The sequence below is a fragment of the Urocampus carinirostris genome, chromosome 2, assembly GCF_059441175.1.
Source record: "Urocampus carinirostris isolate Australia breed hairy pipefish chromosome 2, RoL_Ucar_1.0, whole genome shotgun sequence".
Classification (NCBI taxonomy): domain Eukaryota; kingdom Metazoa; phylum Chordata; class Actinopteri; order Syngnathiformes; family Syngnathidae; genus Urocampus; species Urocampus carinirostris.
Window position 1 is genome coordinate 69,281,290 of NC_142350.1, and position 24,036 is coordinate 69,305,325.

The following is a 24,036-nucleotide window of genomic DNA, read 5'->3' on the forward strand; positions in this document are numbered from 1 at the left end:
TGCTTTTCTTTACTGTTCTACTGGTACGACCAGCCTTTACTTTCTTTCCGCGGATAAAAATGTTGACTTGATATGAACTCGTAATCAATTTGCTTATCCTGAACAGGGTTGGGTAGGGTTACTTGAACTGGATTACTTTCAATGACTTTTGGATGACTCTAATAGCAAATATGCTCAGAAAAGACAAAAGAAACTCAATAGGAATCAAATGAGTAAATTTCTTGCAGGCTTGGGGAGTAACGGAATCCATGGAACGGCAAAAATGATGTCGGCAAGCTGTTTGGATTGATTTTCATTTTCTTTCTGTCGCATTTGATGTCAGTTTTGCCGGAGATCAAAGAGATAAAAGTCAGGAGAGAAAGCTTACCACGTGTTGTGAGTCATCATTTTATTCCTTTTTACTATAATTTGATTTAAGATCAAAGCGGTGCCGCCACAAGCGGCTGCCTTCTCCAGCAGCTCCCCTGTTATCTCTCACTTTTTGTGATTTATTGTTTTTTTGTCTGCTCCTACCTTCGGTGTTTTTCTTTCCGTTTTGACAACTACACTATGGATTACTTTCTATCCTATGGACATGGGTTTTAGCGCACAAAAATGCGTTTATTCAAGGAATCAACCCCTTGCCCTGAAGAATTCTCGTGCCGGCGTGATGAAGGGGCCTATCGTGGAAGAAGAGCCGGAGCTAGCGAAGCGGCTAGCGGCGTTATAAGTCTTCGGTACCGTCCGTAATCATGGTAATTGCGAACTCACGACCAAATAAGATCATCGAGTGCTGGTGGAAAACATCGAAGCGCACGGGGAGCGCAGTTGCTGTGTTTTGCGGAAACGTGGCTCACGTTTAGCATTCCGGACGCTAACGTAGGAATCGGAGAGGAGGCGGACTCGCTAACACGAGGTGGTGTATCCCTGGACACAAAGAAAAAGATTTCCATCTGCCGCAGGGATGTCGAACTTTTGGACTAGCGTGACGTCATCCACTCCGCTACAAGAAACCCTAGGGCATCATGTTCATCTGTTAATAAACAACGGGGTAGACTGCTGGAAGTGTGAATTTCCCTACGGGGATGAAGAAAGTATCTATCTATCTACTTTCTTTTTGTCTTTTATTCGCATATTTGGTATTGGAGTCATCCAAAAGTCATTGAAAGTAATCCCGTTAAAGTTACCCTGGTCCCGAACAACAAACAGAGGTTTGATCGAGCACTGTCGTTGGTTTTAGAGAAAGCCATTTGATTGAATTATCGTACAAATCCGCAGTACCGTACTTTCTAAATTATCGTTCGCTCCGGAGTATAAGTCGCACTAGCCCAAAGAAATGCATAACTTTGAAGAAAAAAAACATATATAAGTCGCACCGGAGTATACAGTTGGTCTCATTTGGGGGTGAATGCATTTGATAAAATCCAAGAGCAAAAACATCTTGAAAGGCATTTCAAAATAAAAGATCATTTCCCCCCAAAATGAGATACAAAATGAGGGCATTAGGTTGAAATGATCAACACAGGCTTAGAGCGCCCTCTTGCGGTTTAGTGTGAAAAAAAAACAGTAATATTGGGTCAATAATTCCACTGATAAGTCTCACTGGAGTACGAGTCGCTCAAACGGCCAAATTATAAAAAAAAAACCCTGCAACTTATAGTCTGGAAAATACAGTATGTTCTTTGTCTTTATTTTCATTTGCCACGAGATTGAATCCACTTCCTGCTTCATTTAAGAAACAAATAATAGGCATATTTTGATAGTCGCCGACAAGTCGACGATGAAAGTAGCGGTCGGTTGCAGCCCTACTTCCGGGTGGAGGTGGTGGGGGCACGCATGTCGCCGATCCCTCCGAGTATTTGCCGGCAAATACCCTCCGGGACGAGGAAGCAAGCGGATGTCACGTTACAGTGCCCCCCCGCTACGTCTCCTTCGGGACTGCGCCCGCAACGCCGCAGCGACCCTTTTCTCAAATTGGCCCGACTTGTAACCGTCTTTCCGACCAGGAAATGTATCGGGAAAGTACCGATACTTTCACTATCGCGATAGACTCGTTCCTACCCGAGACCCGCAATCTCTCCAGCGACGCGAGCGCGCTAATGCTTCAGAGCTACGATTCCTTCTTTGCTAATTATCAGTGACGTGCGGTCGGGGGAGGCGGTGGAGGCTGTGCCTCACCTGTCATCATGGAAACTTATAATAATATTTGAAATAGTGATGAGGGGTGGCACAGCAGCTCGGTTGGTATCGCGCAGCTCCACGATGCGGCAGTACAGGGTCTGATATTGTCGTGGAATAATGAAGTCCGAGCTTATCGACATAATGGGGACACATTTGTTTGGACAGGAAATTCCAGGCTTGTTTCTCCCGAGTTTAAATGTCAGGGAATACTCGGCTTGGTTTGGTACAGCGAAGCGAAGCTGACGGGAACTTGGCTGGGTCACGGCGACTTTTGGTGAGAAACATGTGGACGATTGCAAAACGGTAGGCTGTGAAGGGTCAATTCTGAGAGGAACACAGTCAAATTTTGGAAGTATGCACTTTGAGAAAAACAAGGACGCACTAAGCAACATGTGATATTTCTGACGTGATGTTTTTGCTCAGGAGGGTATAAGAAAACTGATTGTCTCTTAGACGAATGAGAACGCTGTTTGAACGCTGATGATTGTTAATAAACGCCTGCTCTTTGTTTATATTTTGGGGCGAGGCGCATTTACGGACTGCTCCGAAAATTCCAGCTACTAAGGCCTCGCTGTGCAGAGTTTTGCATGTTCTCCCCGCGCTTGCATGAGTTCTTAATTTAGAAATGCATTTTCAGGAGTATAGTCCCTGAGTGCCAAAATATGTTTTTGTGGTTTTATTTGAAAATACTATTATAGAGGGTTTAGTGCAGTAAGTATCAAGCCTCTTGGAATGATTTCAGTATGTTAAATCACCATAAGGAATGGCTTCGATCAGATCTTTGTCCACACATTGAGGGAGCTACCGATCCACATATGGCGAGTCGGTAGAGAAGCAGTGTGTGAAAGAAGCAAATCTATGGATAAGTACAAATGTCTGCCCCGGTTCAGAGCAGTCTAGCAGTACGCGCATGTTCTTTTATCTGTAAATCTGACTGTGCCTCAGCAGACACCGACTTTGGCGCACGTCACTGCTAATTAACGTACAGGAACTCACCGGTTCTATTCCCGATCGCGTTTTATTTGGAGAAGTTATTCAAACCCGCGACTTTGTAACGACGGTCCGTCGGGACGACCCCCCGCAAGAAACGGGGGTTCACTGTAGAGCGGGTCACGGGAGACGGCACAAACGACGAGCGGCGTGTCCGGCCCCCGGGGGGCGCCACTCACCTTGCCGTCGGGTTCGGTGATGTCGGAGCTGCTGGTGCAGTAGGCGGGGCTGGATCGGGCCAGGGGGGGGCGAGACCCGTAGAAGGGGTCTTTGGAGGAGGCCCGTTGGAGGAGTTGCTCGCGTTCCTGAAAGCTCATCTGCGACCGGGACCCCGGCATGCCGCCGGTGGAGGTCGGAGAAGGCAGACGGCTCGTGTCCATGGAGCTGCCGCGCAAAAAAAAACCAAAATCAAACAACAAAACTCCGGCTTTCGGCTAAAGCTGAGAAACCCACGCGCAAAATCGATTCGCGATAGTGTCATCGCAAGACACTGCATCTCATTTTGGCTGGGACCGGACGAGTAGATTCAAAAGAAAGAGAGAATAAGAAAAAGAAAGAGGGACATAGAGAGAGAAAGAGGGAAACAGAGACTACAAAAGAAGGAGAAAGGGAGAAAAAGGAAGAAAGAGGACAAAGGAGATAATAGTGAGAAAGAGACTGAAAAAGAAAGTGAGAAAGAGGACAAGAATGGGAAAAGAGAAAAAAAAGAAAGGGATGGGTGCCCAATTAAAGAGAGAAATGAGAGAGAGAGAGAGATCAATTGAAAAAAGGAACAAAAAGAGAGAGGATGTGAAAGAAAGAGAGAAGAAAGACAGAGATGGGAAGAACAAGAGAGTGAGAAAGAGAAGGATAAATTGAGAAAAAAGGAAAAAGAGAATGTAAGAAATAGATCAAACGAGAGGAGAAAGAGAGAGAGAAAAGGAGAAAATGAAGAGAAAGAGAGAAAGGGAGAGAGAAAAAGGAGAAAGAGGACAAAGGAGAGTGACAATAGTGAGAAAGAGACTGAAAAAGAAAGCGAGACAGAGGAAAAGAATGGGAAAAGGGAAATGAAAGAAAGGGATGGGTGCCTAATTAAAGAGAGAGAAAAAGAAAGAGAGATCAATTGAAAAAAGGAAAAAAAAGAGAGAGGCGGTGAGAAAGAATGAGAGAAAAGGAAGGAAAAGAGTGAGAAAGAGAGGGATAAATTGAGAAAAAAAGAAAAAAGAGTGTAAGAAAGCGATCCAACAAGAGAGGAGAAAGAGAGAGAGAAAAGGAGAAAATGAAGAGAAAGAGAGAAAGGGAAAGAGAAAAAGGAGAAAGAGGACAAAGGAGAGTGACAATAGTGAGAAAGAGACTGAAAAAGAAAGAGAGCGAGAAAAAGGAAAAGAATGGGAAAAGAGAAATGAAGGAAAAGGATGAAAAAAGAAAAATAGTAACAAAGAGAGAGGGTGAGAAAGAAAGAGAGAAACAGGAAGAGATAGGAAGAAAAAGAGAGGGATAAAGTGAGAAAAGAGGAAAAAGAAAGATAGAACAAGAGAGAGAGAAAAGGAGAAAAAGAAGAGAAAGAAAGAGAGAGAGAGCAAAAAAGGAGATAGAGAGAAATACAGCCCTGGTTGGAGTGCAACTTCAAGTGGACGTATCTCAGACTGCATCTCCTTTTTCTCTTGCGCTTCTTTGGGCAATGTCTTAGGTAGGTTCGGTCCTATCGAGCCCCTTTTCGGGCGCCCTCTTGTGGGGAAAAGGGAAAGCGGGCTACGGTACCTGTTGAGCTCCCGCATGAGTAGGTTGCGGAAGTCGGAGGCCCCCCGGTTGAAGGCGGGCCGGGACATGTGTCGCTCGGCCTGGTGGCTGGGTTGGCGCTGCAGGTGGGGGTTGCGTAAGGCCATGCTGATGTCGTTGAGGAGGCGGGGCAGGGGCCCCAGTTTCATGATGGCGTCCTGACAAAAAAAACACAAGACACACGGGGCTCACACGCTTTTTTTCACTTTTCCAGGACCTCCGAAGGAAAAATGTTTTTCGGGTTGATGACTAAAATGAAGCCGCTATCTTGCTGCTAGTACATACTTCAGATCACTGATATGCTTCACCTGTGCCCGCTCCTTTGGCGCCAACTGCCTCGGACTCCGATTGGCTCCCTGTCCCTATTTGAACCCACTCCTGTCTGTTCCCTTTTGTCAGTCCCTCTGCGAACCTCAGTTTACACTAGGCAAGCCTCTTTTTCGACCCTGACCCCCACCTGTCCCGTTTGAGTCAGGGTCGAAAAGCTTGCCTAGAGTGAACTGAGGTTCGCAGACGGACGGACAACAGATGTCGCACCATGGTGACAGATAGACAAGTCGTGACCGGGAGCCAATCGGGGGTCTTAAGCGAGTCGTAAGCTAGGAACCAGGGTAAACATGGTCGGGGACAGAAAGAGATCGAAAGCCGAGACGGGGGAGTAGAAGTGGTCAGGATAAAAAAAAAAAGTCAGAGCCGGGGGACAGACGGGAGCAAAAAAAAAGGTGGGAGTCCAGGTCGGAAAAAACCCTACTCCTGTCTGTCGCCTTTTGTCAGTCCGTCTGCGAACCTCAGTTAACACTAGGCAAGCTTTTTTCAACCCTGATTCCCACCTGTCCTGTTTTTTTGCTCCTGTCTGTCCCCCGGCTTCATCCCGTTTTTATCCTGACCACGTCTACTCTCCCATCCTGGCTTTCGACTTTTTTGTCCCCGACCACGTCCACTCCCCCTATCTGGCTTACGACTCGCTTCCGACCCCGACCACATTTTTGCTCTCCTGTCCCAGCTTCATCCCATTTCCATCCTGACCACGTCTACTCTCCCATCCCGGCTTTTGACCTTTTTTGCCCCCGACCGCGTCTACTCTCCTTTCCTGGCTTACGACTCGTTTCTGACCCCGACCACGTTTTTGCTCTCCTGTCCCAGCTACTTACCTGTTATTCCATTCCCTGACACCGCCATTGCTCGCCACGAGAGTCCCACTTCCACGTTCAGAGCGACCTGCTATCACCGGATCGTGGGCGCAAGCCTTTCCTTTCTTCCAATAAAACTGAGAGAAACGTAACGCAAGTGGGTCTTGTCTCCGTTCTGGTCCTGACAACTAAAGAGTATTGCTTTTGCAATTTTAGGGATTTAGTGTTGCTGTTTGTCTTTAAATCTGTTCTGTATAAAGCTAAAATGTTTTTTTGCAGATTTGTTTTTGTTGTGATTTGTATTTCATATGATTTTCAAGGATCGCCTGCCAAACGTGACATTTTTTATTACAAAATAATTTGATGCATTATGTTTTATTCTTATTATTGATAATATATCACAAAAAACAATTCCGAAAAGCCGTTTGCGAGCCAAAAAAACCCCGTCTCTTATCAGTGAGCTAAGCCAAAAGAGCCTGCTTTCTAAATAGAGATGTCCTCTTGGGTGCGACCAGTAGGGGTAGTGACGCTTCACATAACAATGCCATCATAACAAGCCACCAAAGCAGGCGTGTTGGCGTCATTTTCGAAATCATTTGTTGCGTATTTTAGAGTCAGACTGCCAAGAAACATGACAATTGCAAGAATTTCCAGCATTTTCCTGACCTTTAGAGGATTTTATACGATTGACAATAAAGGATTTTATACAATTGACTACAAAGTACATGTATTAAGTTTGATGAAGTTGAGATATTCACTGACTGTTTTTTTTTTTCAAGGTACATTAGAAGTTTAGGCTGAGTGGAATGCATCAGACGTATTTCTGATAACAGAATTCCTGTGAGTGCTGACGGAGAAGGCCAGACGTAGAAGGGCAGACGGTGGGGCGCCGCTGGTATGCGAAGATTGTGGAGCCCAGCTGACACGCCCTCATGCGAGGAGAAGACCAATTAGAGAAAGCTAACGTTGACTACAGAGGACACATAGCCAATGGGGGAATAGTGGGATGTCTTTGCTTTGTTTGTGAAATGTATAAATGATCCGGGGCAACTGGGAGGGAGTACAGTGGAACCTCACTAGTTCGCGGTTCCACTTTTGCGGGTTCAGAGCTTCGCGGGTCTAAAAAATATACCTTACCCTCTCAATAAAAGCATTTATTGACTTGACGCCATTGAGCGCGAGCTCATGTCAACTGAGGACACGGTGTGGACACTCTTATTGTGAAGGGGAGGGGGAGGCCCTGACACAATGGTTAGTCATGGTGAGTTACCGCTTTGCTCACCCCTCCTCCTTTAACTCCTCACCCCCTTTCTATGTGGCGTTCAGTTTATCGAGGAGGAACTCCTCCCACCTCACCCCCTTCTTCTGTGGCGCTGTTTATCATGGAGGAACTCGGCGATGCGACCTAAGTATATTCTCTTCTGTCACATTTCATCTCAAGTTTGACTTTATTATACCAAAAGGGGGTATACTGTATACGTTTTTTGAAGCATTTTTGAAGTGCACTGTTACTTCGCGGATTTTCAGTTTACGCGGGAGGTCTCGGTCGCCATTAACCGCGATAATTGAGGGATTACTGTAGTCGTCTCCCGAGGGCACACTTAGGTCTTCTGTTAGGAAGAATAAACATCCGACCCCGTGTGATCCTTCCGGTATTTTCTATTTCTCTCTAAAAAAACGAGCGCGCATCATTGTCGGATGAATGTGGGTTGTGTTTGGTAAAACCTTGAAAAGATTCCATTCAAATTCCAGCATTTTCAATGACTGGGAGCACCCGGAGGAACCCGGATTTAGTCCCACCTTGCTGAGCTGGGCCATGACCTCCCACAGGAGACTGTGGAGCACGGAGAGCTCGCGTCCCAGGTCGATGTAGCCCTCGAAGCCGCCGGCGCTGCTGACGCCGTCCACGTTGGAGATCTCGTAGAGGAACTGCTGCATGGAGGCCCACTCCAGCTCCAGGAACTCGTTCATGAACAACATGTACTCCTCCTTGTTGCCGAACCTGAGAAGAAGAAAATGGCTTCGGCCGGTCAACCCGGAAACACGCTCTCCCTTCTTGAACACGGATCTCCTTATTGTGGAAAAATCAACTTTGAAGGAACTTTAAAGGACCACGTCTCAAAAGGTACAGTGGCTTGCCAAACTGTTTGGCCCCCTTGAACTTTGTGAGCTTTTGCCACATTTCGGATTTCAAAGATCCAAAACTGTCATTTCTTGTGATGCATCAACAATAGGTGGGACACAATCACACTTGATTGGATATTTTCAACTTTTCTAACAAATAAAAAACAAAAAGTGGGTGTGCAAAATGATTCAGCCCCTTTATTTTCAGTGCAGCAAACTCTGTCCAGAAGTTCAGTGAGGATCTCTGAACGATTCAATGTGGATCTAAATGACTAACCATGATAAATGGAATCCACCTGTGTGTCATCAAGTCTCTGTATAAAAGCACCTGCACAGGGCCTCTCCTCCCAGAGCTTTTGGAGTAGCCCAACGATTCATATACCAAAAATTCCGGCCGAGTCAGGACTCTCCTGCGACGATACAGACTTTCGATACGAGTTTTGAAAATCTCCCATCTGGAATACATGGGCCCATTCATTTCTATTGGTAGTCATGAAAACGAGGGTTTTTCCAGAGTGTGGTCATAGTAAGCAGGGACTGTCCAGGGTGGCTTGAGGGGGCCCACAGAACCAAGTTAAAATTTACAAATACATCTCTCTGAGTTAAAAACTTTATGCTAACTCATAATGCTAACAACTCAACGCTACCGGTTCTCTACCAACATCTGCCAGATCAATCACAACTCTTACAATTGCCGCAGGAATTGTCTTGTGTTTACTTAAAAGCCCGCTGAGTCAAATTTTAATTCGTTTCTCTTTCAAGGTTTTTTAGAGTACCATGACGAATTATGCATCAAAAAATCCAGCTCGACCAGGAGTATCCTGCTATCTTCTGGGTTACCGATATCTGTCACCACGACGACATAACTGACGCTTTAAAAACCCAGAATTTCCCATTATTTTGAATGAGACCATCTCAAATTAACTTTCCAGTACCGGGGGAGTGTGGGGGGGGGGGGGGGGGGGGGGGGGGTGGAGTTCCCCCACAGAACCAAGTAAAAATTTACAAATACAGCTTTCCCAGTTAATAACTTTATGTTTTATTTCCATATTATCTTCCAGATCAATCACAACTCTTACAATTGCCACGGGAATTGTCTAGTTTATTCCTGCAGTCCAAATGATTCTAATGAGATGATTTAGTCAAATTTTTCACTGCACAACCGCTAATTAAGGTCAACAAAAACATAGCGCCAGAAAACATCCATAAATGATTCACTCGGAAAGAGGGAAATTATAACTTAATGGGCTGTAGTCAATTCATATTCCCAAAGGTGAGAACCACCAGGAAAAGGATGTGCGTGTCTGTGTGCGGAGTCAAACTTTGGAACAATTGACAAGACCAGACCAAACAATGTCCAACGATCCACGTCTTCAAATTTAAATACAAAAAAAAAAACATGACTGGCAGAATACAAAGATGAAGAAAATGGGGTAGGAGTGAAACGAGAGATTGGGAATACTGCGTCTAGAACTATGGTTAACTTTGTGTTATTGTTGCTATTGTTAGATTATAACTGTTATGATTAATATTATTACTATTGTTGTTATAATCATTGGTGTATTTAATTAGGGAAGATGAAGGGGTATTTGCCTTTTCCAACATATTATGTCACATTATTTTGTTGTCGAGTTATTGTTTTTGTTTTAATGTTTGAATCAAGTTTTTCTTTTATTTATTCATTCATTCATAGATCAGGGGATGGTGTCAGAATAGTCTGTGGTTTGCAATAATCTGTGCAGTCCTTTGAGACCCTTTGTCATTAAGGGCCAAACAAATAAATAGGACTTGACTTGAGGTTTTTGAGTTTTTCCTTGCCCTCATGTAGGTTTTAGATCAGGGGATGCTGTCATAATAGTCTGTGGTTTGCAATCATCTGTGGTCTGTGCAGCCCTTGGAGACGCTGTGTGATGAAGGGCCAAACAAATCAACATGACTTGACTTAATAGGGATATAAAACTTCTTGATTCCAAGAATTGACCCTATAAGTGGATGACATAGAAAGGAAAGCCCCAGACGAAGAAGATGAAGGTGAAGCGTGCACCTACTTGGAGAAGTTAGCCAGGTTCTGCACCACTTTGGCGATGAGGGTGAGGGTCCGTGAGGTCTGCTCGTCGGGGTACTCCTGCGTCAGGTTGAAGAGCGAGGGCGACATGATGGCGGGACACAAGAAGCGCAGGAAGAGCGAGCCGGAGATCAAACGTTCGGCGATGTCCTCCCGACCTCGTTCGGCGCAGCGGGATCGCCAGGAGGCCAGGACTTCCTTCAGCTCGCGCGGGAACAAGCTAACGGCAAAGCACGCCCCGCGTCAATCCCCGTTAGCGTGTTAGCATATTAGCGCTTTTTCGCGCGCCCACCAGTGCGAGTTGACGATCTTGCAGAGGGCCAGTTCGCAGCACATCCTCAGGTTGGCCTGGTGGTCTGGCAGAACCGAGGGCGGGGTCCGCATGGGGTCCACCTCGCAGTTCTCCTCCGATTCGTACAAGGCCCGGATGAATTCGCCTGGCGGGGGACAGGACGCGAATGAAACGCACCTTTCGGAGACTGAAAATCACATGAGGGGCGTTTTCCCATTTCCAAACCTTTTTCCTAGTAGCGTTAAAGAGTGACATCGGGTAAAGTAGGGGAAAAAAAGGGGAAATGGGAAACGGATTAGGCAAAAGGAATAAAAAGAAAAAAGGAAGGGGAATAGGGGCAAAAGAACAGGGGAAAGGGCAAAATGGGGAAAAAGAGGTAAACAAGAAAAAAAAAAAGGGAAGACCAAATTAGAAAAAAAAAGAGGGAAAAAGAAAAAAACAAAAAAAGGAGAACAAGGAAAAATTTTAAAAACTGAAAAAGGGAGAAGAGAAGCAGAATAAAAGACAGGAAAGGGGGAAAACTGAGGAAGGGAAGAGCAAATTAACCAAAAAGAGGGAAAAGGGAAAAAAAACAATAAGGGAAAACAAGAAAAAGGGCAAAAACTGAAAAATGGGAGAAGAGAAATAGAATAAAAGACAGGCAAGGGGGGAAATTGAGGAAGGGGAGAGCAAATTAACAAAAAAGAGGGGGAAAGGAAAAAAAAGGAAAAAAAGGAGAACAAGGAAAAAGGGCAAAAACTGAAAAAAGGAAGAAGAGAAATAGAACAAAAGACAGGAAAGGGGGAAAATTGAGGAAGGGAAGAGCAACTTCTAAAAAAAGAGGGAAAAGGGAAAAAAAACAAAAAAAGGAAATCAAGAAAAAGGGCAAAAACTGAAAAAAGGTAGAAGATGAATACAATAAAAGACGGTGAAGGGTGAAAATTGAGGAGGGGGAGATCAAATTAACAAAAATGAGGGGAAAAGGAAACAAAACAAAAAAAGGAAAACAAGAAAAAAGGCAAAAACTGAAAAAAGGAGAAGAGAAATTGAATAAGAGACAGGAAAGGGGGTAAATTGAGGAAGAGAAGAGCAACTAAGAAAAAGGGAGGGAAAAAGGGAAAAAATAAATAAAGGAAAACAAGAAAAAGGGCAAAAACCGAAAATGGGAGAAGAGAAATAGAATAAAAGACAGGAGAGGGGGAAAATTGAAGAAGGGAAGAGCAAATTAACAAAAAAGAGGGAAAAAGGAAAAAAAGGAAAACAAGAAAAAAGGTAAAAACTGAAAAAAGGGAGAAGAGAAATAGAATAAAAGACAGGAAAGGGGGGAAATTGAGGAAGGGAAGAGGGGAAAAAAATGAATAAAAAAGAAAAGGATCAAAAAGGAAAACTGTATGAATAGGACTATTTCCTAATTGTAACAATCAAGGTATTTGTAGCGATCACTTGTTTGAATCACCCCCCCACTATTTTAATCATCTTCATAGAATTGCATATTAGCTACAAACTTACATCATCAATGACTAAAGATAGTTAGCATTTGCTAGCTTAGCGCTCTGATTTACATCCGCGAGCGTCCAAAATTAGATTCGATCAAGTTTGTTTTGTTTGCTTCCTGTCATCCAACAAACCACGCTCGGAGTCTGATTCATTTCAAGTCCCCTGTGGCCCTAGCGCCTAAAATAGCTTGGGACGCAGCGGGGAAATCAAAGCCACTTCTCTATCGCCCCCTGTCAAATACTTTATAGAGCAATTGCTGATTTTTAAAGCGTGTTAACGTTACCAAATGGTACATCTTGAGGGTTTTATACTGTCTTCTCCTGTACTCCTTGCAAACTCAAAAATCATCGATGCCTTCTCATCCTATTTAGAGTGTCTACTAGACCAAAATTTAGCAACAGGTGGGTCGGAGCCTGAAAATGGGTCGCTAAGAATAAATTAGACCTCTTAACAGTCGACGGTGGCACTGGCACGTTGGAGAGGGACCACATCTCATTTCATAGTAATGGTCATTTTATGGGTTTTATTTCCTTTTTCTGCCCACCATAATGAGTCCCAAAATAGTGAGTAATAAGGGGAAGGAAAAGTGGAAAACAGCGACAGCCCACTATCGGGTCTATTATCCCTTCAATTACAGTGGGGGTGCCTGATTTACAAGCGCTATTCAAAATACAGCAACCGGTACAAAAAAAACATCGGTTTGAATCGCTCTCCAAAAAGTCACGGTTGCCATGGCGCCCAATTGGCCCCGCCCCGATCTTTTGCTTTTTCTTTGACTTATTTTGACTTATATTTTCCGCGTGTTTCTCACAGGATCTGTGTCTAAATTGGTTAAAATAAGATTTTAAATAGTTGAAGTTTTGGCATTTTAGCACTGAGGAGATCCATCCATTATCTGCACCGCTTTTAAGAGGGATGATGACTTGTTAGGTCCTTTCTCAAGGTTTTTCTTTTTCCTCACGCTGAGGTTTTGAGTTCCTTGCCCGCATGTTGGTTTAAGATCAGGTCATTGTGCAATTGTAATCCTGTGCAGTCCTTTGAGACATTTTTGGGATTAAGGGCGTCAGAAAGAAATGGGACTTGACTTGACTTATCCTCAGTAGGGTCGCGGGGGTGCTGGAGCCCCGGTTGGCAGCCAGTCGAAGAGCACACAGAGACAGACAATTCACTCGCTCATTCACAACTAGGGACAATTGGGACCGGCCAATTACTGGAGCGCCCAGGGGAAACCCACGCAAGGGAGAACATGCAAACTCCGCACAGGAAGGCTGGTCGCTGGATTGGATCCCGTGACCTCAGAACTGTGCCGCAGACACGCTAACCACTCAGCCTCTGTGCCGCCACTTAAAGAGATGATATTTTATCGTTTTGCATTTTCAGTGATTTTGTGTCATTGTTTGACAGTGTGTAAAAAGCTAAAATTGTTTTGCATTGTATTAATTTTTTGTAGATATGTAAGACCGTAAATTCCGGACTATAAGCCGCTACTTTTTTCCCAAACGTTCAACCCTGCGGCTTATTCAGTGATGCGGCCAATTGATGTCATTTTTCTAGCAGCGCTCGAGTGTTGCTAGCATTAACTGCCTAGGCACTGTTTGGGATGAAACTTATATTATTATTATTAAAGCTTTGAAAACTCTCTCGGTGTACCGTCTTTCTTTGTAAATATGTGTAACCCATGTATAATATGTATTTGCTGTATTTCTTTGTATTTATTTTAGACACTTATTCTGATATGTTTTGCACGGGTGAATGAAAAAGGAGGGGCGGAACAAACGCAGGGTGACGAGTTTAAGGGGGACCGCTAAAGGTGAGGGACGGACAGAAAAAGTGAAGAGGGCGTAAAAAGTTAAAGAAAAAGGAGTTGTGTGAGTAAATGTGTTCATCTGATATATTTTTCCCACCCTTACCTTTGGAAATATACACTTTTTTCTGTGGATTACTTTCAACGGGACCCGGACTCTGCAGGCCTGCATCAAACCTTAAGTACTGTATCATTATCCGTTCATTTTGCCGGCTGTGATTTTTGGACTGTGGACTTTAATGAAGGACATTTAGTTTCAATCGCCGGACTCGAAGTCGGGTTTGGGTTAGTTTTGTGTATGTGTTACACTTTTTAATGTGGGCGCATGCGGCTTATATGCAGGTGCGGCTTGTGTACGTACAAAATCGGTTTTCCCTTAAAATGTGGTGGGTGCGGCTTACAATCAGGTGCGCTCTATAGTCCGGAATTTACGGTATTACATTTTTATTTCTTGTGTTTTTCAAAACATATGAAATGACTAAAGCCGTCTTCTTGGATGCGGCAGTAGGGGGCAGTAACGCTCCACATAAAAAGTCGATAATGAGGCCCGGAGCCACCGTCGGTGTCATTTTCAGGCACTTTTTTAAATGCTTTTCCTTTAAAAGTGTGAAACATGGAAATCATTTCAAGCGTTTTCAAGCACTTCACCCACATTTCAAGATTGAAGGTACTCACCGATGGCGTCCTTGAGGTACTTGTGTCCGATGAGTTTGAGGTACTCTTCTATTGCTTTGGTGGCCAGCGTGTTCTCTCGGAAAATCAGGTGCTCCCGCTCCAAGAACCGGTCCACCTCGCACATGGCCATGTCCGACAGGAAGTCCTGGAGGAGGAGGACCGAAAGGCGGTTTTTGGCTTCTCATCCCACTTCCACGCCCTTTGGCAGACACCGAGTAATGGCGAAGGAATTTTCCTTATCCGTTTTATGTGGCCTTCGAGAGCTTAAAATGTCTAAAACTACATTTCCCACAATGCCTGTCTCAGGGCCACTACATGCAATGATACATAAATGCTTTTGTGCTGGCTGACTAAATAGGTTCTATCTTTCCTAGCCGGTCAAAAACTTTGACGTCATTTCAAACTGGTAGCAACTCCATAACCAGGTATCCTGTACCACTCCTTAGTAACTTATGTCAGCATCTACCTATAAGGTTTTTTATGTAGTAGTAGGTTCCTCTTAATCAATTTGTCATGTGCGCAAAGGATGGGAAAGCTTAAGATCAGCCGATGCGTGGAGTGGACAGAGCAAGCTCCTATTCCATCTCCCAATTGCAGAAATAGTGATCACGCTTGCTCTCAGCCAGTTTGCAAATCACAGTCCTAGCCAACACAGTCCAGAATTTAGTTCGTACACAATTTTGGAACCACGCATCGGCCCGGTATTGCAGTACCTCCGGGAACGGTGCATTCGCACTGATCGCTGCTTGGCCCTATGACTTGGACCTTGACTCAGCCTCTTGGCTGGGAGCAAGTGTCTCGGCCTCTTGGCTTTGTAGCGTATTATGATTTGACCGATAATGGATAATTGATAAAGAATATAGAACAATAAACCTTACAAAATCCCCCCCGCTTAAGATCAGCCACATGGCTCCACATGCAGAGGCTTGTAGTCCGGTCCGGATACTGTCAGTCTGTACCACTCCTTAGTTTGTAACTCTTGTCAGCATCTATCTATAATGTTTTTTTATGTAGTATTCGCATCACTTGATCTCTCTATCAATTTGTCATGTGGGCAAAGGATGGGCAAGCTTAAGATCAGTCACATGGCACATGCATGCAGTGGCTTGTAGTCCGGTCCGATTACTGTCAGTCTGATGAGTATACTGTACCAATCATTAGTTAGTAACTAGATTTGGCATGTAAAATGTTTTTTTTATGTAGTAGTAGGTTCCTCTCTATCAATTTGTCATGTGCGCAAAGGATGGGAAAGCTTAAGATCAGTCACATGGCTCCGCATGCAGTGGCCTGTAGTCCAGTTCGATTACTGTCAGTCTGATCAGTATCCTGTACCAATCATTAGTTAGTAACTAGATTTGGCATGTAAACTGTTTTTTATGTAGTAGTAGCAAAGGATGGGAAAGCTTAAGATCAGTCAGTCACATGGCTCAGCATACAGTGGCTTGTAGTCCAGTCCGATGACTGTCAGTCTGATGAGTATCCTGTACCAATCATTAGTAACTAGATTTGGCATGTAAAAAGTGTTTTTTTTATGTAGTAGTAGCATCACTTGATCACTCTATCAATTTGTCATGTGCGCAAGGGATGGGAAAGCTTAAGATCAGTCACATGGCTCAGCATGAAGTGGCTTGTAGTCCGGTCCGGATACTGTCAGTCTGATAAGTATCCTGTACCACTCCTTAGTTTGTAACTATTGTCAGCATCTACCTATAAGGTTATTTTATGTTGTAGCGGCAATACTTGGTCTCCTCTCCATCTTTTTGTCATGTGCGCAAGGGATGAGAAAGCTTAAAATCAGCCACATGGCTAAGCATGCAGTGGCTTGTAGTCCGGTCCGATTTCTGTCACTCTGATAAGCATCCTGTACCACTCCTTAGCTGGTGCCAGCATCCACCAATAATGTTTTTTTATGTAATAGTAACAATACTTGATCTCCTCTCTATCGATTTGTCATGTGCGGAAGGGATGGGAAAGCTTAAGATCAGTCACATGGCTCAGCATGAAGTGGCTTGTAGTCCGGTCCGGATACTGTCAGTCTGATAAAAGATGTTGTGATTGTACAAAATACAGAAGGCGTTTTTGTTTTTGTCCTGCGTATATGTCATTGCCAATTTCATTTATATTGACGGCTGCTCTAGTTGATGTAGATTGACAGCTACTGACACAATCCGCAAACCAGTATCTTAATCGAAGCACAATGTGTTACTTTTTGGTACTAAACATTACCCTGCTGATTCTGCCCAGTTTGGGATTTTACTCCCTAGGGACAGTGGGAGTCTCCTTTATCCATTCTAATGAGATGATGAGGCAAATGGCTACTACAGGGAATCATAATTACTCTTGCCGTTTATCCGCGCTTCATTGAGTTTCTTCACATTTACAGCTCTGGGCAGAAATAACATCACATCTACACCCGCCCGCAGCCCTTGCGATGCTTAGGTTGTATAAAACGGTGGGATTCCTCGGTCCTGGGTGTTGGCGACCCGCTATGGACGTGAGGCCGGACAGGGAGTCAGCCCCGAGCCGGGGTGCTCAGTTAGAATGGCTCGACGCGTCTCCGAAGTTGCGGCTGACACCCTCGCGACCCAAAAAAAGTGAATACGTCGCATCGTATCGTAAGTCGCAGTGTTTAAATCTAGAAAAAAAGTGGCGGTTTGTAGTCCGGAATTTACGATCCATTTATCAGTTTGAGGACAGTTGTTCCACAGCCCTCAGCATAGAGGAGTTGCCGGCGAGTTACCTTGGCTTTGCCGGTGCTCTGCAGGATGTGTACCAGGGCACAGGCCACCTCCTCCTTGCTTTTGACACTCAGGACAGGCTCCAAGACGGCGCAGAGCGTTCGATAGTTGTTGGTGACGTACTCGGCGAACTCCTTGTAGAGCTCCATGGGCAAGATGTTCATGGTCTGGAAGCGAGACTTGAGGCGCAAGGAAGCGTTGATGATCTTGCCTCCGCCCCCCACGCCCGCCCCCTTGGTGAGGACGCTGGGCTGGATGACGGGATACCACTGCTCCACAAACTGACGGCCCGTGATGCTGGAGATGGGGATGCTCACCAGACCCAGGTAGGTGCTCTTCTCCTGCCGCAAGAAGGACACAACGCTGTTATAGTCTCTAATGGAAGGTTTAGGTCACGTTTGGAAAGCCTACACCCTCCGGTTGGTGGGTAAAGACATGAATCACGCTTCCTGTCTGTACAAACGTTCACCCAGACAGCAACATCTTATATTGACTAGACAATACCTATAACTATTGTTTGATTTCATTAACTTTACAATCTTTGGTTGGATCCCCTGACAGCTAAAGTGGTACCGTTTTTCATGGTGTGTCTTGGACTAAAGTAGGTTTAAACGGATTTGCTCAAGGTGTGTATTTCTAATCAGTTTGACGTTCACTTTAGGCGTCTCTTAGTCTTCCTGTCTTTGTTTGAAGCTGAAGACCACCCCCAGGGGGAGTGGTCTTTTGTCTTTGTCTCAACATACCAGTACTTTTCCATGTCTTGGGATTTCAATAAAACACCGATGCAGACAGGGGATGGCTGAGAGTGAGATCGAGATTGAGAAAGAGAGTATGGAAAGATCTCCTCTCCCCGGTTGCAACTGGTTTAAAAACTTAAGTCTTTGGCCGGTGCATTTTCTTTTACGGTTAGCCAATTTTTTTCAGCTCTTCCACACTTCAGTGGTTGTTTTAGACCCAACACTTGGGCAAGTACAGCCTGGTGGCGCTTGTCCCGCTGCAGGCCAACATAGGTTTCCACCCGGTCACAACAGAATGCGAGATTTTGGAGTCCAAAAGATTCACATGCAAAATGATTTCAAATAGTTTCGGCAGGCTCATGTGCAATGTTCCCCCTCATTTTCCTTAGGGGTCTGAGCGCTCACACAAAGTGGGTGAGCAACGCTTGAAACAACAGTGAGCAACGGCAATCCCAAGTGTGGCAACTAAGTCATGACCAAACATGTCCAAAACTTGACATTTTGCTGAGTTTCCGGCAATGCAAAATTATTTTTCACTTTTGAATGAATTGACTCATGTACTATTGCAAAGGTTGTACGGCCTACAAACGTCATTTGTTTTTACAATTCTTTCACAAGATGTCCATTTCTTTTTATTTCCTGATATATTTTGTCACATAATATTAACTTTTTTGGGGGCTTATTGAGTCGGTTGCACGATACACAACTGGATTTAATCCCATTTTTGAGTGGAAGTACAATGTTGGCAACAAGATTGACTTGTTATCATTGGAAATTTTTGAATGCAACGCAAACTTTTTCTTGTTTTTCCCTGTTTTTTTCAATTTTTTTTAATTCCTTTAAAAAAATCTCATTGTGTTTATTTTTTCCTAGCTGTTACTTTTTTCTTTTTGTTCTCTATTTACTTTTTTCCTTTGTTCCTTTTTATCTTTTTTTCCGTTTTTTTTTTCCTGAAATTTTCCTTCCTTTTTCTCTTTGTTTCTTTTTTTTCTCAGCTTTTCACTCTTTTTTCATTTTGGTATTTTTTCTTTTTTGTTCTACTCCCCCTTTCTTTAAGTCCTTTGGTGCATAATTTTACATCATATTTGGTCATATAGGGATGAAAGAAGCAAAAACAACCTGAAGAGCCGCTTGGGACCCGAAAGAGCCGGGTCCTTTTAGTGAGCCGAGCCGAAGAAGCCGGTTCTCGAAAAACTCTACTAACTTTAATCAACTTTGTTCTACTTCGACCTTGACTTCAAAATACCGCATTTTGAGCACAGTCTCATGGGAACCTGTGTATTTTGACCTTCATGCACCGTAACTTTGACTTAATTCGCTTCTTAATTAGCAATTTGGAGCCCTGATTTTTGTGAGCCGGCTGGATTTTCTTGTGCGCAGAAAAGCTCTGGGTAGTGCGCAATTGGGCACTCACGCAGCTGAGAGGGAACATTGCTCATATGCCAGCAGCTAAGAGTAAAATTGGGATGGTTGTGTCCCTGTGTTAGAATTAGAATAAGTTTTGAGTTTTATTTGACCCTACCTTATTTTATTTTCATTCTAATTGTATTCATGAATTTCCAATACCAGGATGTGCTGTGGAAGATAAACTCCCAAAGGGGGGTATGATTAATGCCCACCTCATATTCTGTATTGTCCTGTCTTTTTCCGACCGCCTGCCTGGTGGTGATACGAAGGAGAAGGAGGATTGGAGATGAGTCAGCGAACCAGCGTTTGACCTGAAGCATGTGAACGCCTGCATGGACCAGCCGGCAGAGATGGGAAACTGCGTCGTGGCCGTCATAGACTTTCTGGATTAGTTTACAGGCTGGGGGCGTCGCTGCTGTCATGCACTTTCCGGACAAATTTTCAACATCTTACCTAGTGTTTACTATGTTTGTGTACTGTAATGCTAAATGTAATTCACCCTGGTCTTCCTGAAAGGGGGATACCACTTGTGAGGTCCCTTCTCAAGGTTTCTCCTTTTCCTCAAGCTGAGGTTTTGAGTTGTTTCTTGCCCGCATGTTGGTTTAAGATCAGGTCATTGTATCATTGTAATCCTGTGCAGTCCTTTGAGACATTTTTGTGATTAACGGCTATATAAATAAATGTGACTTGACTTGACTTCGGGTTGATAACTAAAATGAAGCCGCTATTTTGCTGCTAGCACATACTTCATAGCACTCATGTCACGATTACCGATATACTCCACCTGTACCCACTCCTTTGGCGCCAACTTCCTCGGACTCAGATTGGCTCCCTGTCTCTATTTGAACCCACTCCTGTCTGTTCCCTTTTGTCAGTCCGTCTGCGAACCTCAGTTTACACTAGGCAAGCCCCTTTTTCGACCCTGACACCCTCCTGTTATTTGCTCCCGAGGGTTCCCTGGCCTCGACCCGTTTTTTTGGTCCCGACCACGTTTGCGCTCCCGTCTTGGCTTACGACGGGGAATACCACTTGTGAGGTCCCTTCTCAAGGTTGCTCTTTTTCCTCATGCTGAGGTTTGGAGTTTTTCCTTGCCCGCATGTTGGTTTAAGATCAGGTCATTGTAATCCTGTGCAGTCCTTTGAGACATTTTTGTGATAAAGGGCGTCAGAAAGAAATGGGACATGACTTGTTGTAGAAAATGGCATTGATTCAACTCATACACGATATGTTGTGTATCTGTTCTAAATCGCATGCTTTAGTTACTGAATACAAGAATGAGGATAGAATGGGTGTATCATGAGTGGCTACACAAAAATGTTTTCGTTGTGATCCCGTTGCGGGGAGGGGGTCGGTGGAACAACACGGCAAAGATTTCTGATGTCGGGCGACGTCTGCTCGCATCGTGAATAAGAAAAAGCGCGTCTCGGTCAATCCACGGGGAGACACCATGTCTCACCTTCCGGCGTTTCTTGTCGGTTTCCTTGTAAAGGTGCAGACGGAGGCTCCGGACGGCCGGCAGGTTGTTGAACTCGAAATGCTCGCCCCAGAAGACGGTATCGGTACGAGGCTTGCTGGTGGTGCGGGCGTAGAGCATATCGTCCAGGCACAGTTCGCAGTAGTAGCGCTTCTTGGCCGGCAGTTCCCGAGCTTCGATGATCCACAGCTTCAGGACGTTGTCCACGCGCCGACTGTTGTCCTGCCCGAGGGACGCCGGGAACGTCACCCGGGGGTTCGCCGGACCGTCCGGCTCTTCAAACCGACTCACCTTGTTGGGCTTGATGGCTCTCTGCAGGTTCTCGATCCATTTGTCCCGCTCGGCCGCCGAGCGGCACGCGAAGCATTTGGTTCCCGAGGACGTGGTCACCTGGAACGGAGGGCGGGTTTAGAAGCGGGCGCGGGAACCGGGCGCGGCTCTCACCTCGAAACAGTACTCCTGGCCCAAGATGCTGGAGTGGACGGGCTTGATGACGGCGTCCTCGTCCAGGGTGAGGTCCAGCGCCTCGGCCGCGCCGCTCGGCGACAACAGCGACTCGTGCGAGTGCGACTCTTTGAAGCTCTGCATCAGGCGCGCCCTACTGGCCAAAAAGAAAAAGAACCGGCGTCAGCGCTCGCTAGCTTTAGAGAAGTTCGCCAACAACGGGTAAATATCTCGACGGGGAACGGCTCCCGTCTTTCACTTCGGAAAAGCCGGTTTATAAAGCATTCGCTGTCGTGTCCTGCACGGTTGTCATGGCGCCCAGCTGGCCCCGCCCCTTGACACCGGCTGACCTGCATTTCCTGATTACTCCTATGGGTACTTAAACGCGCCTTTTAGAACTGCCCTTGGCCAGATCGTTGTTTACCCTTGTTGAAAACCTGTTCGTGCCTGTTCGATACCTGTTTGTTCTTGTTGGACTTTGTTGCACTTTGCTGTAACATTCTGAGAGATTCCTGCAAGTTCTGTTCAATCCCATTAAATGCCTAGTCTGTAGTTTTGCCTGCATTTGAGCCTGCTTTGTTTTGTTTTTGGTCCGTTTGTGTGTCGGACAACTTTTCTTTCTCAATTAAAGTGACAGATCGTCTACGCAAATGAGTTCCGACTTCCCGCTTCCCGACCCGTTTCAAGACAGTCCCGTTCCGTTTCGTGACATTCACGTTCGCAGACAATACATTATGAAAGAAGCTGGGCCTTGATTGGTAGGGAGTCCACTCCCGTCAGGCACTATAAAAAGCCGTCTCATAGTGTGGTTAAAATCACAGACGACACATCGCAATTTTGAAAGGAGCCAGCTCTATTTTGATGGGGTTTGGCTCCCGTCATTCACTTCAAAGAGCCAGTTATGATCAGCGATGTCGCATCACTCTCCAAAGGAGCTGACTCATAATGGGTGGGGAGCCGGCTCCTGTCGTTTACTTCTGTGAGCTGGCCAATAGAGCCATTACAGTCGTGACTATTTTGATGGGAGCCAATTCTCGTCATTCACTTCAAAGAGCTAGTTTATGGAGCCATTATATTTGTGAACAACACAGCACTATTTCAAAAGGAGCTGGCTCCTGATTGGTGGGGAGTTTGTTCACTTCAATTAGTCAGCTCAGAGCTGTTACTTTAAACTAACAACACGTCGCTATCTTGAAAGGAGCCGGCTCCTGATTGGAGGGGAGTCAGCTTTCGTGGTTCAATTCAAAGAGCTCATAGAGTCTTAAGGTTCACCAACGACACGTGACTATTTTGAAGGGAGCCAGCTCCTGATTGGTGGGGAGCCGGGTCCTGTCTTATACTTGCCTATAGAGACATTGCATTAGTGACTATCTTGATGGGGTTTGGCTCTTGTCGTTCACTTCAAAGAGCCAGTTATGATCAGCGATGACGCCTCACTCCCCAAAGGAGCTGACTCTCAATGGGTGGGGAGCCAGCTCCTGTCGTTTACTTCTGTGAGCTGGCCAATAGAGCCATTACAGTCGTGACTATTTTGATGGGAGCCAATTCTCGTCATTCACTTCAAAGAGCTAGTTTATGGAGCCATTATATTTGTGAACAACACAGCACTATTTCAAAAGGAGCTGGCTCCTGATTGGTGGGGAGTTTGTTCACTTCAATTAGTCAGCTCAGAGCTGTTACTTTAAACTAACAACACGTCGCTATCTTGAAAGGAGCCGGCTCCTGATTGGAGGGGAGTCAGCTTTCGTGGTTCAATTCAAAGAGCTCATAGAGTCTTAAGGTTCACCAACGACACGTGACTATTTTGAAGGGAGCCAGCTCCTGATTGGTGGGGAGCCGGGTCCTGTCTTATACTTGCCTATAGAGACATTGCATTAGTGACTATCTTGATGGGGTTTGGCTCTTGTCGTTCACTTCAAAGAGCCAGTTATGATCAGCGATGACGCCTCACTCTCCAAAGGAGCTGACTCTCAATGGGTGGGGAGCCAGCTCCTGTCTTTTACTTCTGTGAGCTGGCCAATAGAGCCATTACAGTCGTGACTATTTTGATGGGAGCCAATTCTCGTCATTCACTTCAAAGAGCTAGTTTATGGAGCCATTATATTTGTGAACAACACAGCACTATTTCAAAAAGAGCTGGCTCCTGATTGGTGGGGAGTTTGTTCACTTCAATTAGCCAGCTCAGAGCTGTTACTTAAGCCAACAACACGTCACTATCTTGAAAGGAGCCGGCTCCTGATTGGAGGGGAGTCAGCTTTCGTGGTTCAATTCAAAGAGCTCATAGAGTCTTAAGGTTCACCAACGACATCTTGAAGGGAGCAGGCTCTTGATTAGCGGGGAGCCGGCTCCCAGGGACAAGGACCCTGACCTGTCCTGGTCGGCGCTTCGGAAGCGAGGCAGGATCATGTGTCGGAAGCTGCTGCTCCGGTCCAGCTTGGGCTGACTCTTGGCCCTCTTGATGGAGCCCTTCAACCTCCTGCTCAGGAAACTCTACACAAAACGAGAAATCCATCATTTGAGACGGTCATCCTGTTTTTACTATTGGACACCTGCAAAGGAGATTGCTTAAGATGCCAAGGTTGTTCGTCATTATTGTCACCGTTGGCCAATCGTGTGGCAGTTTTTGATTCACACACCCAGGAGGGGGGGAATTTTTGCGTCTTAAGGTTTTTTTTTGTACAGTCCTCCCTCTTCTCCTTGCAAGGTCAAAATCGATTGATGTATTCTCTACCGATTTCAAATCTGTTAAACTAAACACTTGG

At 45.2% G+C, this 24,036-nt stretch overlaps 1 protein-coding gene across 5 annotated transcripts in view; it reads right to left on the reverse strand.

Annotated features, from left to right (window-relative positions):
- Positions 1-24,036, reverse strand: part of syngap1b (synaptic Ras GTPase activating protein 1b) — a 111,247-nt gene that overhangs the window by 42,300 nt on the left and 44,911 nt on the right. For 3 of the 5 annotated variants that reach the window (XM_088327646.1, XM_088327648.1, XM_088327645.1), the window contains 10 exons: positions 23,643-23,764; positions 21,275-21,428; positions 20,813-21,220; positions 17,215-17,553; positions 14,475-14,619; positions 10,520-10,664; positions 10,211-10,447; positions 7,839-8,040; positions 4,891-5,066; positions 3,330-3,534 (listed from right to left, as the gene is read on the reverse strand). In XM_088327646.1, the coding sequence (XP_088183772.1) occupies positions 3,330-3,534; positions 4,891-5,066; positions 7,839-8,040; positions 10,211-10,447; positions 10,520-10,664; positions 14,475-14,619; positions 17,215-17,553; positions 20,813-21,220; positions 21,275-21,428; positions 23,643-23,764 (2,133 nt within the window). The remainder of the gene's footprint in view (positions 1-3,329; positions 3,535-4,890; positions 5,067-7,838; positions 8,041-10,210; positions 10,448-10,519; positions 10,665-14,474; positions 14,620-17,214; positions 17,554-20,812; positions 21,221-21,274; positions 21,429-23,642; positions 23,765-24,036) is intronic. The other 2 variants (XM_088327647.1, XM_088327644.1) reach the window with 1 other exon arrangement.